At 38.2% G+C, this 16411-nt stretch overlaps 1 protein-coding gene across 1 annotated transcript in view; it reads left to right on the forward strand.

Annotated features, from left to right (window-relative positions):
• Positions 1-16411, forward strand: part of BUD13 (BUD13 homolog) — a 37003-nt gene that overhangs the window by 2094 nt on the left and 18498 nt on the right. Inside the window, exons 2-4 of the mRNA XM_060017910.1 lie at positions 1033-1126; positions 5164-5248; positions 11453-12289. Coding sequence (XP_059873893.1) covers positions 1033-1126; positions 5164-5248; positions 11453-12289 — 1016 coding nt within the window. The remainder of the gene's footprint in view (positions 1-1032; positions 1127-5163; positions 5249-11452; positions 12290-16411) is intronic.

Here is a 16411-nt window from a genome sequence, read left to right on the forward strand (position 1 = left end):
GCCTCCAGAACTGTGAGAGAGAATACATTCCTGTTGTTCTAAGCCGCCCAGTTTGTGGTACTTTGTTAGGCAGCCCTAGGAAACTAATAATATACCCAATAAAGTCAAGTAGTTCCGAAGAACTAATCCATTTCCTCTCGTGGTTTGGTTGTTGTGTTATTCTTGCTTTCTGTCCCCTCTGACTTGTGTGGATTCCTTGGAGGCAGTGCCATGTAGTGAAATTAACTTGAGCTTTGGAGTAACACTGATTAGGCTTGCGTCCTAGCTGTGCCACTTTATGGGGTGTGTGGCCTTGGGCAAGATATTTCATCTATCTAAGCCTCAGTTTTTTCATCTTTAAAAATGAGAGTAAAACGGAATGATATCACTTATATTAAATGGTTGTTGTGATAAGTGATCTTGCCTTTTCAAATAATAACTGTTAATAATGACTGTTTATATTTATGTTTGTTACATAGTTTATCCGTGTAACAAACATTTATTGAGTATTTCCTATGCCAGTTTTTGCAGGGTGTTGAGGATATCACTGTGAGTGAGAGAGGCATAGTCCCTACTCTGATGGAGCTTATAGCTTAATGGGGATACAGCCTTTAAACAACTAATTACACAACTGGTTGATTTATTTCCTTTGTGATAAAGTATTCCAAGAATGAGTAATGGGGGTTCTTAGTTGGGGGAGGTAAGTGAAATAGTATTGGAAGGTCTGTGAAGGAAGTTATATATATGCTAGGATTTTAAGAATGCGTAAGAGTTTCCCAGTAAAGAATGAGAAGAGTAGGTCAGGCAGAGGGAAGGAACTGAGACGTGAAATTGATATGGAAAGGAATTTGGCCCATTGTAGGCACCAAAAGATGACTAGTGAGTAGTGAACTGAGGAGGCAGTGGTACAAGATAAAGTTGGCCATATTGGCAAAGAATGGACCATAGATCTTGTAGGATTTTGAGTTTTAGCCTAAAACCAAAGATAAGTGTTTGTAGGCTGTTATCCAAAAATGTTTCTTCTCTTTTGATCTTTTTATTTTTCACATTTAGAATGCGGATTGTGGATGATGACGTGAGCTGGACATCTATGTCAACCACTAAAACAGAAAAGGAGGAAGAGGAAGATGATGGAGATTTGCCTGTGGTGTGTATCTTTTGAGGCTGTGAGGACTTTGAAATGCAAGCCTCTCGATCTCGACTCCCAGTGCAGGGTAGATTAGTAAGGGGGAAAGTTGAGGGCAGAGAAGAGGTGACACTTTCCGGGAGCTATTTTAAAGTAGTCTTCTTTGCTGATGTCTATACACAGTCTTTGTATATGGAGGGCTCCATCTGCTTGGAAACAGGAACTGATCACAGAGAGGCAGGATTCCTCAGTGTCGGTGATAGAGCCATGGTTAGAATTCACCATGGTTCAATTTGTTGGAACCTACCTTAAAAATAACGTTCAGGTTCAATCAAAGGAAACTTTTTAATTGCTCATTTTATTTCCTGATTCAACTAAGCTTTAAATTATATGCTCTTGCCTAAGTACAGGAGATATGTAGATTAAGAGAACATAGTGTCTGTGCTTTACAGGTCATACTCTACAATGGGAGACTGAATTTCAAATGACAATATGATGAATGTTGGAGATAAGAGTTCACATATGTACCAGGTGCCATTAGAACACAAGGGAGATAGCATACTTTTTATTCCACTGGGAAATTCCATGAAGGATGGAAATATCTGAATTGAATTTTAAAGGATGAGTAAGAGCCAGGTGGGTAAAAGCATAGGCAAATAAGTTAGCATTGGTGTGGTCATGGAACCTTGCTCAGAATTGCTGAGAAACAAGGTGAAAAGGAGAGCTGTTGATAGGCTGTATTATACTAAAAGGTTGTAAAGGTGAATTCCAGATGAGTATGTTTAATGTTAATCCCCAGCATATTCTATAATATTGATAGATTATTTAAAAGAAGGTTTGTTAGTAATTAGAAGGGAAATAGTGATCGTAAGGAGCCAATTTAGTTTCAGTCAGAATGAATTACTGAAGCCTAGTTAATGTTTATAACATTTGTTGTTATTTTTAAATTTTATTTATTTATTTTTTAAAAATTAATTAATTTATTTATTCATTTTTTTTTTTTGGCCTTGTTGGGTCTTCATTGCTACACACAGGCTTTCTCTAGTTGAGGCGAGCGGGGGCGACTCTTCATTGCGGTGCGCAGGCTTCTCATGGCGGTGGCTTCTCTTGTTGCGGAGCACGGGCTCTAGGCGCGCGGGCTTCAGTAGTTGTGGCATGCGGGCTTCAGTAGTTGTGGCTCACGGGCTCTAGAGCACAGGCTCAGTAGTTGTGGTGCATGGGCTCAGTTGCTCCGCGGCATGTGGGATCCTCCTGGACCAGGGCTCAAACCCGTGTCCCCTGCATTGGCAGGCGGACTCTCAACCACTGTGCCACCAGGAAGCCCTATTTTTTTATTTTATGAAAGCAATACATGTTTATTGTAGAATATTTTGGAATTGTAAGAACGTTTAACTTTTAAAAAGAATATATAATCACTTTTACTGTGACCATCCAGAGATGACAACTGCTAACGTTTAGATGCTTTAATTCATAGATTGTAATACTTGTATTTTATTTATTTTTTCAAATATAATTGGGATTATACTATACATATGGTTTTGGAGCCTGCTCTTTCACTTAATAGTTATGTTGTCAATACTTTAGTAAGACTTTAAAAAATTCTTTGAGAATGTGACTTTTAATGGTTGCATAGTAGCTCAATATACATATTAATTTAATCTGTCTTATTACTGGCTGTATGGGTTGTTTCCTGTTTTAAAATATCGTAATGATTTAATAAACATTTTGGACATAAATCATTGTAAGAATCCATTTATTTCTTTATTCCTATGAAGTGAAATCAATAGGTTAGAGAGTATGGTCATTTTAGGTGTTTCCCATATTGCTTTCCAAAAGGTGGTATGAATTTGCACTCCCACTAGAGGTGTATGGGAATGTCAGTTTCCCCATTTCTTCATCAATATTGGAGCATTATTCACATCAACAAAGCAACTGCAAACCTATGTCAATTTGGCAGGTGAACAGTGGTATCCATATTCTTTGAAAAAATAGTAAAATGAATGATTTTTCATATGTTTATTGGGCTTTTGTATTTTATGAATTTCTTGTATTTGTCCATTTTTTTAGAAACTTGGAGTTTTTATTTTTTTCATTGATTTATTTGATATTTGTATAATAGGAATATATTATCTGTTTTACATGCCGTAGGTATATTTTGTCATTTGCCTCTTCATTTATAATAGTTTTTGATATTTAAAAATTTTGATTTTTTGTAGTCAGGTCTGTTAATTTTCCTTCATAATATTGTCTTTTGCTCTTATGATTGTCCCAAAACCTACCTAAAGGAAGCTTTAGCCCCACTGCTAGACTCTATGCTTGTTACAACAGACCTTGGTTATTGAATTCATTTTTGTTACTCCAAGATTATCACAACCAATAATTAGGACAACCACAGTAGTAGTGGCAGCACAAGATTAATAGGTGTAATTTACCATGTACCAAGCACTGCTAAGCTTACATGAATTATCTGTTGAATCCTCATAGCAATCCTTTGATCCTGCTTTTACAAATGAGGAAATTGAGGCTTAGAGAGCATAATTTGCCAAAGGTTATACAAATATTAAGGGGCAAAGCTGGGAATTTAGATCTCAATTCATCTTGTTTTTTTAAAAATAAATTTATTTATTTATTTATTTTGGGCTGCATTGGGTCTTTGTTGCTGCATGCAGGCTTTTCTCTAGTTGCGGCGAGCGGGGGCTACTCTTTGTTGTGGTGCACGGGCTTCTCATTGCGGTGGCTTCTCTTGTTGTGGACCACGGGCTCTAGGCGCACGGGCTTCAGTAGTTGTGGCATGCAGGCTCAGTAGTTGTGGCTCGTGGTCTCTAGAGCACAGGCTCAGTAGTTGTGGCGCACGGGCTTAGTTGCTCCGCAGCATGTGGGATGTGCCGGGACCAGGGCTCGAACCCATGTCTCCTGCATTGGCAGGCGGATTCTTAACCACTGCGCCACCAGGGAAGCCCCATCTTGTTTGAAAGCCTGTGTTTTTAATGCCCAGTGAGAGATCTCAAAACTAGGTTATATGAAGAATGATGGTAGGATCTTGGGAGAAGAGAAGAAGTAGAGGGGAATTCAAACCTGGGTTTGAGTTTCAGTTGTGCCACTTGCTAGGTTGAGAAAGTTACTTAACTTCTCTGAGCCATAGTTTGCTCTTTGTAGTGTGGAGCCTTTCTTTCCAGGGCTTTTGTGAGGATAAAGTGAGATAATATAAGTAAAGCACAAAACACAGTGCCTTGCTCATAGTTGCTACTGTGTAATTAGAATTTATTATGCCAGCCATCTTTGAAGGTCTGTCATGTGGAAAGGGGAACAGTTGCATCAGAGGTAGGACTAGGGTGGATGGAAAGAAGTTATAGGAAGGTAGATATGGGTCCAATGAAACTAAAAACTTTCTAGCCCCAAAGTGCAGTGGACTGCCTTGTAACATGAGTTCCATGTCAGTGAATTAGTTCCCTGTCAGGGAGGGACTATGTGAGTGATCATTTATCAGGTATACTGTAGAGAAGATTCCAAATTTGTTTGGGAATTTGGATGATATGAAATATGGTCTTATCCCTTAAAAATTCTATGAGTCTGTGTACATTTTATTGACTTCTTTTGGTTGGATACTAGAAAAACTGTCATTGTGACTACCTACAATAAGAAAGTTTTCATAAGGAGTCCAAAGCCCTTAATGAATGATAGGATGACAGGAAACCTGCCTGTGTTTTCACTCTGAATGTAAAAGTAAAAGGGTAAAAGGAGTTTAGCTTTTAGCTTACAAGTGGCAGTTGTATACCTGGCACATTAATAAGGAGGTATGTAATGAAAGAAATTAACCTCTGGAGGGAAATTGATTAGTCAGAGAAAGATCTATAGTTAAACCATCCAGTGCCAATCACATGTTTATGGAGCAAATGTAACTGAGGACCAGTACCTGTTTCTTCATGGCCGTTTTGGGTCTTCGTGTGCCGTGTATTATTAGGAATGGAATAGTCGTAGCTTCAGGTTCTTGAGACAACAACAGTGTTGCTTGGCTGGATCCTGTGGATTTCCTTAACGTATTGTTCTCACTCCCACAGGTGGCTGAGTTTGTGGATGAGCGACCAGAAGAGGTAAAGCAGATGGAAGCCTTTCGTTCCAGTGCCAAATGGAAGCTTCTGGGAGGTGAGTTCCAACAATAGGTAAATCTGAATTTCCCATTTATAGGAGAAGGCTTTTTTCTTTTTTAATTGAAGTATAGTCTACAAGATTGTTTTAGTTCTAGGTGTACAGCAAGGTGATTCAGATATATATATATATATATATATATATATCTTTTTTCAGATTATTTTCCATTATAGGTTATTATAAGATATTGAATATAGTTCCCTGTGCTATACAGTAAATCCTTGTTGCTTATCTATTTTAGGTACAGTTGTTTGTATCTGTTAATTGCATATTCCTAAATTATCCCTTCCCCCCTTACCCTTTGGTAACCATAAGTTTGTTTTCTATGTCTGTGAATCTGTTTCTGTTTTGTATATAGATTCATTTGTATTATTTTTTAGATTCCACATATAAATTATATCATATAATATTTGTCTTTTTCTGACTTACTTAGTATGATATTCTCTAGGTCCATCCATGTTGCTGCAAGTGGCAATGTTTCATTCTTTTTTATGGCTGAGTAATATTTCGTTTTGTGTGTGTGTGTGTGTGTGTGTGTGTGTGTGTGTGTGTGTGTCTATCTCACAGCTTCTTAAACCAGTAGTCTCTTGACGGACACTTGGGTTGTTTCCATGTCTTGGCTATAGAAATAGTGCTGCTGTGAACATTGGGGTGCATGTATGTTTTTGAATTAGTATTTTTATTGTTTCCAGATATATACCCAGGAGTGGAATTGCTGGATCATATGGTAGTTCTACTTTTAGTTTTTTAAGGAGCCTCCATACTGTTTTCCACAGTGGCTGCACCAATTTACATTCCCACCAACAGTGGAGGAGGGTTCCCTTTTTCCACATGCTCTCTAACATTTGTTATTGGTAGACTTTTTGATGATAGCCATTCTGACAGGTGTGAGGTGATACATCATTGTGGTTTTGGTTTGTATTTCTCTAATAATTAGGGATGTTGAGCATCTTTTCATGTGCCTTTTAGCCATCTGTATGTCTTCTTTGGAAAAATGTCTATTCAGGTCTTCTTCCCATTTTTTGATTGGGTTGTTTTTTTGATATTGAGTTGTATGAGTTGTTTGTGTATTTTGGATATTAATGCCTTATTGGTCGCATCATTTGCAAATATTTTCTCCTATTCCATAGGTTGTCTTTTAGTTTTGTTGATGGTTTCCTTTGTTGTGCAAAGCCTTTTAAGTGTAATTAGGTCCCATTTGTTTATTTTTGCTTTTATTTCTTTTGCCTAAGGAGACTGAGCTGAGAAAATATTGCTACAATTTAGTCAAAGAATGTTTCACCTATGTTCTCTTCTAGGAGTTTTGTGGTTTTAGGTCTTGCATTTAGATCTTTAAACCATTTGAGTTTATCTTTGTATATGGTGTGAGGGAATGTTCTAATTTCATTGTTTTACATTTGGCTGTCTGGTTTTCCCAGCACCGCTTGTTGAAGAGACTGTCTTTTCTCCATTATATATTCTTGCCTCCTTTGTCATAGATTAATTGACCATAGGTGTGTGGGTTTATTTCTAGCTCTCTATTCTGTTCCATTGATCTGTGTGTCTGTTTTTGTGCCAGTACCATGCTGCTTTGATTACTGTAGCTTTGTAGCATAGTTTGAAGTCTGGGAGGGTTATACCTCCAGCTTGATTATTTTTTTCTCAGGACTGCTTTCACAATTCTGGGTCTTTTGTGGTTTGATATAAATTTTAAGATTACTTGTTCTAGTTCTACGAAAAATGTCATGGGTACTTCGATAGGGATTGCATTAAATCTGTAGATTGCTTTGGGTAGTATGGCCATTTTAACAATATTAATTCTTCCAATCTAAGAGCACAGAATATCTTTCCATTTCTTTGAATCATCTTCAGTTTCCTTTGTCAGTGTTTTATAGTTTTCAGCATATAGGTCTTTCACCTCCTTGGTTAAGTTTATTCCCAGGTAATTTTTTTTTAATGCTGTTTTAACCAGGATTTTTTTTTTTACCTTCTCTTTCTGATGTTTCATTGTTAGTGTAAAAGAAATGCAACAGATATCTGTATATTAATCTTATATCCTGCTATCTTGCTGAATTCATTTATTAGTTCTAATCATTTTTGTGTGGTGGCTTTAGGGTTGTCTATGTAGAGTATCATGTCACAGTTTTATTTTTTCTTTCCAGTTTGGATAGGTTTTATTTCTTTTTCTTGTCTGATTGCTGTGGCTAGGACTTCTAATACTATGTTGAATAGAAGTGGTGAGAGTGAGCATCCTTGTCTTTTTCCTGAATTTAGGGGGAAAGCTTTCAGTTTTTCACTGTTGAGTATTATAGCTCCATTGGCTATGAAGTAAGTGCCAGTTATCAAAGGTAATCACATGACCTAGACAAAAGATTCTTTTCAATATGAATATAATCCTGTGTGTAAATGATTTGCTGAGCTAGAAAATGTGAACTGCAAAATAGCATTGCTATCTGGTTCACATCAAGACACAATATGTTTATTTCTTTACATGAAAACTGCATATTTGCTTTTTCATACAAATCAGGCCCACTGAATGGAGACAGCTTTAGATCTTTTGACATTTGAACTACATAGCCTGGGGGGCCTTTGTAGAGACTTTTATATTTTATAATTCTTACTTAAAGTATTATCTCTGTGTAAAACTTTTTTTTTTTTTTTTTTTGCGGTACACGGGCCTCTCACTGCTGTGGCCTCTCCCACTGCAGAGCACAGGCTCCAGACGCGCAGGCTCAGCGGCCATGGCTCACGGGCCCAGCCGCTCCACGGCATGTGGGATCTTCCTGGACCGGGTCACGAACCCATGTCCCCTGCATCGGCAGGCGGACTCTCAACCACTGCACCACCAGGGAAGCCCTGTGTAAAACTTTTGAATTGCTCTTCCTGATGGTTACTCATCTCTTACTCAGAAGTGTCTTTTTTTTTTTTTTTAATTGAAGTATAGTTGATTTACAGTGTTGTGTTAATTCCTGCTGTACAGCAGAGTGATTCAATTATATATACATTCTTTTTTATATTGTTTTCCATTATGGTTTATTACAGGATATTGAATATAGTTCCCTGTGATATATAGTAGGAAAAAAAAAGTATTATACTTTCTGCCTTTAGGTTAATTATCCTAAAATTCTGATTAGAAAAAAAATGCATAACAAAGTGACAGTTGGCTATGGGTTTGTCATAAATGGCTTTTATTATGTTGAGATATGTCCCCTTTCTACCCACTTTGGTGAGAGTTTTTGTCATGAATGGGTGTTGGCTTTTGTCAAATGCGTTTTCTTTGTCTACTGAAACGATCATGTTTTTTTTTTGTTTTGTTTTCATTTTTGTTTTTGCGGTACGCGGGCCTCTCACTGTTGTGGCCTCTCCCATTGTGGAGCACAGGCTCCGGACGCGCAGGCTCAGCAGCCATGGCTCACGGGCCCAGCCGCTCCGTGGCATGTGGGATCTTCCTGGACCGGGGCACGAACCCGTGTCCCCTGTATTGGCAGGCGGACTCTCAACCACTGCACCACCAGGGAAGCCCGATCATGTGTTTCTGTCTTTCCTTTTGTTAATGTGGTGTATCACACTGATTGATTTGATTTGTGTATGTTGAACCATCCTTTGTGACCTTGGATTGCATCCAACTTGATCATGCTTGATCATGGTGTATGATCCTTTTTATGTATTGTTGGATTTGAGGGAAGCCTTTTTTTTCTATCCTACACTTTTCTTTTTAGATGAATGCATAGTTTATTTTAGTGTGTCACTGATCCTGAAAAATACAGTGAAAAAGAATTCGGAACTTATTCAGAGGTAGTAAGATATGAGAACTGAGAGACCAAGTATTCCACTTTTTCTTATATTTTGGTTTTAGGGTTACTGAGGTTAGGAAGTGACTCATTTGGGTGTCTTTCAGCACCCACTCCTTTCTGGCCCAGAATAGGAGAGCACTTAGTATATATTTGGAGGAGTTTATGAGAATCTGAGGAACAGAATTTGGAGACTAAAGCAACCTCTGTCCTCTACCAGGTTGAAGTGACACATGTATGGGCCAAGGATCAATGTTTTCTATCTTCTCTTTTTGTATTAATAAATATTTCTTTGTTCTTCCCTTAATTATTGGTATTTTGCAGCACATTATCCTCCATTTGCCACTCTACACCCTCTCCCTAGGCTAGTAATTTAACTATCTATTTAAAACATTTTTTGAGTTCTTGAGAGTTTGGTAAAGGACATTTGTTATGTCTGAGCAGAAATGAGACCTAGTCTTATTTGCCCTAGTATTCCCTCTGCCCAGCACAAAGAGTTGCCATTAAGACATATTTCTTGAATTTCTAATAGGTATTTGATTCTTACAGCCTACTGCTCTTTGGTAAATCATCACTTGGGGCTTAGCAGTCATTTCCCCTTTTCCAAAAACTTGGTGGTAGGTCTGCTTACTAAGGGACACAGACTAAGAAATACTTGGTCCCAGTGAGTCACAGCCCTGGTCCCAGCAGTCATTTGGGCTCTGTGTGGCCAGTGGAAGAGTGCTGATTTTTACCCTCTCTGTTCCATTCTCACATAAGGAAGGATCTTGCTTCTTGATAGTTAACTCCTGTTTACCCTTGATGCTTGTTCCCTTTCACATATGGAAGGTAGAAGAATTAACTCCTAAACAGAATTTATTCTTTCTGTGTTATACTTTATGCCTTTAGGTTAATTATCCTAAAACTATGATTAGAAGAAAATGCATAACAAAAGTGACAATTGGCTATTGGTTAATGACCACCTTTGCCTCAATTTTTAGTACATTATTATTATGTTTGATGAATGAAAACTTTATTATCAGTATTATTTTATCAGAATCCTGTTCACTCATATCTATTATTTTCTGCCTTATCGTGTGGCTGTGTTTCCAGTCTTCTTCACAATCTTTTTTTCAGAGAGAATCTTCTGATTTCCATATCTGTAGGTCTAGGAAGTGACACACAGAGACACACACACACACAAACATAAACGTGCATAGTTGTTTTTCATTTGCCTCACCCTCACTGGCCCATTGGTTACTGGAAATATCCTGACTGATCTCTGACCCTTACTTCCTTTTTATAAATATCATGGAATTTATCAACCTCATGGATTAGACTTACTGTCAGGTACCCCACAGATATCAGTACTTTTCTCTGAGGGGTGGATTCCAGTCAGAGGATCCTATTCTCCAAAGTAAAGGAGCTGACTTCGTTTCATTCATCCATTTAACAAGTATTCATTGGGTCCTACCCAACTTTTATTTGTGTTTGTATTTTCTTTGTTTAGGGAGCTCAGTGATGAGAAATAGAGGGGGAAGAGAAACTGGATTTTGGAACTGTCCTGATTTGCTATAAACATTTCATTCTGTTATGCCTTTGAATATTGAAAGTCTCAAATGCTTTCCTTTTCAAAGATTGCACATGGACTCTGGAGTCAAACAAATCTGGATTTGGATATTCATTCCACCACTTACTAGCAGGATCACTTTGGCAAACTACTTAATCTTGCTGAGTATCAACTTCTTCATCTATAAAATAGGGATAACAGTGTTTATCTCCTAGGCTTGTTATGAGAATTAAATGAGATAATCTATATAAATAATGGGCATGCAGTAGGTGATCAGTAAATGCTGATCCTTTCTTTCTGGTGCTCTCCCCAACTCTAATAAAGAGCATGATGGCATGGATTAAATAGTTAACAGCATTTCATTTTGATGTGGCACAGATTTAGTCAATTTGCCTTTTGAAAGAAGAGTGGATACAAACTGTGAATTATCTAGGCTAAATATCAGTAGGAGCTTCTGATGGGGAACTCTGTACAAATAAGGTTTTGGGAAGAACATTGGATTGGGGGTTAGAAGGCCGGAGTTCTAGCCTATCTCTTCATCTTAGTAGCTATGACCCCTAGGTAAGAAATCACTTAGTTCCCTGGAGTCTGTGTTTTCATGTCTGTAAAGCAAGGATACCTGCCCTGCTTACCTAACAAGATGTAACATGAAAAATACATTTAAAATACTTTGCAGATTTATGACTTGTTAGGCAAACATGAGAGATTATTCTTAGGATGTACATGAGTGCTGGTTTACTACCCCCAAGTAAGAGTTGTGCATACCTTTTGGGCTTTCTGAGTAGTTTTGAGATGTATCCTGCTGGGGCATCTTTTGAAACTTTGGTTACAGGGGTGAACAGAGCATTTGTAGGAATCTGACTTTTTGCTATTTCTTTTTAGGCCACAGTGAAGATCTGCCCTCACACAGACATTCCCGTCATGATACCCCGGATTCATCTCCTTCTAGGCGGGTCCGTCATGACACCCTGGATTCATCTCCTCCTAGAAGGGTCTGTTACGACACCCTGGATTCATCTCCTCCCAGGAGGGTCCGTCATGACCCCCTGGATTCATCTCCTCCTAGGACGGTCTGTCATGACACCCCGGATTCATTGCGTCCTAGGAGGGTCCGTCATGATACCCCGGATTCATCTCCTAGGAGGGTCCGTCACGATACCCCGGATTCATCTCCTCCTAGGAGGGTCTGTCATGATTCCCCAGATCCATCTCCCCCCAGGAGGGCCCATCATGACTCAGACCCATCTCCCCCAAGGAGGGCCCGTCATGATTCACCAGATCCTTTTCCCATCAGGAAGCCTTACCATCATTCTTCAGGTGTATCTCCTAGGAGGGCCCGTCATGACACACCAGATCCATCTCCACCTAGGAGAGCCCACCACAATTCCTCAGATAACTCTCCTCGCAGAAGGGCCCATAACAGCTCCCCTGACACAGCTCAGCCTAGAAGGACTCTTGACTCTGTGGACACACCACAGCTCAGGAGGGCCCGTCATAATTCCCCTGACTTGGCTTCTAATGTCCCTCATTCACTGCCCAGAACCAAAAGCAGTAAAGCCCCAGAAAGTTCTAGTAAAACTTCTCCACATCGGAAGGGGCCAGGACCTTCTCATCTATCACTCCCAAAGAACAGCAAGTATGAATATGACTCGGAACTCTCTCCTCCACGGAAAAAGCAAGCAAAATCCCGTTTTGGAAGTAAGCAGCATGATTCTAAAGGTGAGCATTTGATTGTCCATGAGAGACACTTGTTCCTGAGGCACTTTCTTTTGGACATTTTAGTTGCTTTATTAGGTATTTGTGATCTTCAGAAATGAGAATGGAGCTTTGGAGAAGTTTTAAAAACTGGAGGGAAGTGGTGACAGGTTGGGCTGAGGAGAGTTAAAAATTTACAGTAGCAGGGAGGAAATTTTTATATATCCTTTTGTTTATTCTCCCCACCTCATATAAAGATATTACATACATGTTTGTTGCATGTATAGAATGCAGAAATGTAGAAAAAGGTCATACAAAATTCTGTCATTCAGAGGCAGCCACTGCTAGTGTTGTAACCAATGTCCTTTTAGTCTTTTTTTTTTCTTTTCATTTCTGATGTAGTTGAGACTTGTCTAGGCAGTAAATACATATTGCATGTGTAATCTTGCCTGTTGTTTTACACTTAACATTATCTTCCCCATGTCGTAAAACATCTCTTTGTTAATAATTTATGTTGGTGTTTACTTAACCATTTCCCTAATGTTGCACATTTTAGGTTATTTCTAAACCTTTTCTTTTATAATTCTATAATGGACATCCTTATACATAAACTGTTGCCCTGTTCTGAATTATTTCCATATCTACTTCTAGATAGATTTCTGGGGAATTGAAGTACTTGTAGATATGTTTCCTAGGAAACTAAGTACAATAGAAATGGATTTATTGGGTCAGAGGGTTCTGTGCTTTTAGGACTGTTGATATGTATTGCAGATTGCTTTTGGGGAAGGTGATTTGTGATGCTTATGTCTACGATTCACAGCTGTGTGGTGAAATTTGTTTACTCCATCTTTTGTCCCTAGGTACTATTTTAATTTTTAAATTCAAATACATTTTTATACTTTAGTCTGAGGACATGAGAATATAATCCAGGTAGTTTTAAGTTTCACCACACCACTGAGACCTGAGTGCAATTTGTTTTTTGCCCACTCTATGTATGGATAAATATGACACAGATGATAGCCTCATCCACCAGAGGGCAGACAGCAGAAGCAAGAAGAACTACAGTTCTGCAGCCTGTGGAATGTAAAGCACGTTCACAGAAAGACAGACAAAATGAAAAGGCAGAGGACTATGTACCAGATGAAGCAACAAGATAAAACCCCAGAAAAACAACTAAGTGAAGTGGAGATAGGCAACCTTCCAGAAAAAGAATTCAGAATAATGATAGTGAAGATGATCCAGGACCTTGGAAAAAGAATGGAGGCAAAGATCGAGGAGATGGAAGAAATGTTTAACAAAGACCTAGAAGAAATAAAGAACAAACAAACAGAGATGAACAGTACAATAACTGAAATGACAAATACACCAGAAGGGATCAATAGCAGAATAACTGACGCAGAAGAATGGATAAGTGACCTGGAAGACAGAATGGTGGAATTCACTGCCGCAGAACAGAATAAAGAAAAAAGAATGAAAAGAAATGAAGACAGCCTACGAGACCTCTGGGACGACATTAAAGGCAACAACATTCGCATTATATGGGTCACAGAAGGAGAAGAGAGAAAGGACCCGAGAAAATATTTGAAGAGATTATAGTCGAAAACTTCCCTAACATGGGAAAGGAAATAGCCACCCAAGTCCAGGAAGTGCAGAGAGTCCCAGGCAGGATAAACCCAAGGAGAAACATGCCGAGACACAGAATAATCAAATTAACAAAAATTAAAGACAAAGAAAAATTATTGAAAGCAACAAGGGAAAAATGACAAATAACATACAAGGGAACTCCCGTAAGGTTAAGCAGCTGATTTCTTAGCAGAAACTCTACAAGCCAGAAGGGAGTGGCACAATATATTTGAAGTGATGAAAGGGAAGAACCTACAACCAAGATTACCCAGCAAGGATCTCATTCAGTAAGTGGGAAACACAAGAAAAGAAAGGGACCTACAAAAACTAACCCAAAACAATTAAGAAAATGGTAATAGGAACATACATATCGATAATTACCTTAAATGTGAATGGACTAAATGCTCCAACCAGAAGACACAGGCTCACTGAATAGATACAAAAACAAGACCCATATATATGCTATGTCTACAAGAGACCCACTTCAGACATAGGGACACATACAGAATGAAAGTGAGGGGATGGAAAAAGATATTCTATGCAAATGGAAATCAAAAGAAAGCTGGAGTAGCAGTACTCATATCAGATAAAGTAGACTTTAAAATAAAGAATGTTACAAGAGACAAGGAAGGACACTACATAATGATCAAGGGATCAATCCAAGAAAAAGATATAACAATTATAAATATATATGCAGCCAGCATACGAGCACCTCAGTACATTAGGCAAATGCTAACAGTTATAAAAGAGGAAATCGACTGTAACACAGTAATAGTGGGGGACTTTAACACCTCACTTACACCAATGGACAGATCATCCAGAGAGAAAATTAATAAGGAAATAACAATCTTTAAATAACACAATAGACCAGAGAGATTTAATTGATATTTATAGGACATTCCATCCAAAAACAGCAGATTACACTTTCTTCTCAAGTGCACACGGAACAGTCTCCAGGATAGATCACATCTTGGGTCACAAATCAAACTCAGTAAATTTAAGAAAATTGAAATCATATCAAGCATCTTTTCCGACCACAATGCTATGAGATTAGAAATAAATTACAGGGAAAAAACTGTAAAAAACACAAACACATGGAGGCAAACAATACATTACTAAAAAACCAAGAGATCACTGAAGAAATCAAAGAGGAAATCAAAAAATACCTAGAGACAAGTGACAACAAAAACACGACGATCCAAAACCTATGAGATGCAGCAAAAGCAGTTCTAAGAGGGAAGTTTATAGCAATGCAATCGTACCTCAGGAAACAAGAAAAATCTCAAATAAACAATCTAACCTTACACCTAAAGGAACTAGAGAAAGAACAAACAAAACCCAATGTTAGTAGAAGGAAAGAAATCATAAAGAACAGAGCAGAAATAAATGAAATAGAAACAAAGAAAACAATAGCAAAAATCAATAAAACGAAAAGCTCGTTCTTTGAGAAGATAAAATTGATAAACCTTTAGCCAGACTCATCAAGAGAAAGAGGGAGAGGACTCAAATCAATAAAATTAGAAATGAAAAAGAAGTTACAACGGACACCGCAGAAATACAGAGCATCATAAGAGACTACTACAGGCTACTCCATGCCAATAAAATGGACAACCTGGAAGAAGTGGACAAATTCTTAGAAAGGTATATAACCTTCCAATACTGAACCAGGAAGAATTAGAAAATATGAACAGACCAATCACAAGTAATGAAATTGAAACTGTGATTAAAAATCTTCCAACAAAAGTCCAGGACCAGATGGCTTTTATCTTCTTCTATTCTATCAAACATTTAGAGAAGAGCTAACACCCATCCTTCTCAAACTCTTCCAAAAAATTGCAGAGGAAGGAACCCTCCCAAACTCATTCTACAAGGCCACCATCACCCTGATACCAAAACCAGACAAGGATGTCACAAAAAAAGAAAACCACAGGCCAATATCACTGATGAACATAGATGCAAAAATCCTCAACAGAATACTAGCAGACAGAATCCAGCAGCACATTAAAAGGAACATACACCACGATCAAGTGGGATTTATCCCAGGGATGCAAGATTCTTCAATTTACGCAAATCAATCAATGTGATACACCATATTAACAAATTGAAGGAGGAAAACTGTATGATCATCTCAATAGATGAAGGAAAAGCTTTCGACAAAATTCCACACCCATTTATGATAAAAACTCTCCAGAAAGTGGGCATAGAAAGAACCTACCTCAACATAATAAAGGCTGTATACGACAAGCCCACGGCAAACATCATTCTCAGTGGTGAAAAACTGAAAGCATTTCCTCTAAGATCAGGAACAAGACAAGGATGTCCACTCTCACCACTATTATTCAACATAGTTTTGGAAGTCCTAGCCATGGCAAGCAGAGAAGAAAAAGAAATAAAAGGAATACACATTGGAAAAGAAGAGGTAAAACTGTCACTGTTTGCAGATGACTTGATACTATACAGAGAAAATCCTAAACATGCCACCAGAAAACTACTAGAGCTAATCATTGAACTTGGTAAAGTTGC

This window comes from Delphinus delphis, chromosome 8 (genome assembly GCF_949987515.2).
Source record: "Delphinus delphis chromosome 8, mDelDel1.2, whole genome shotgun sequence".
NCBI classification, from domain to species: domain Eukaryota; kingdom Metazoa; phylum Chordata; class Mammalia; order Artiodactyla; family Delphinidae; genus Delphinus; species Delphinus delphis.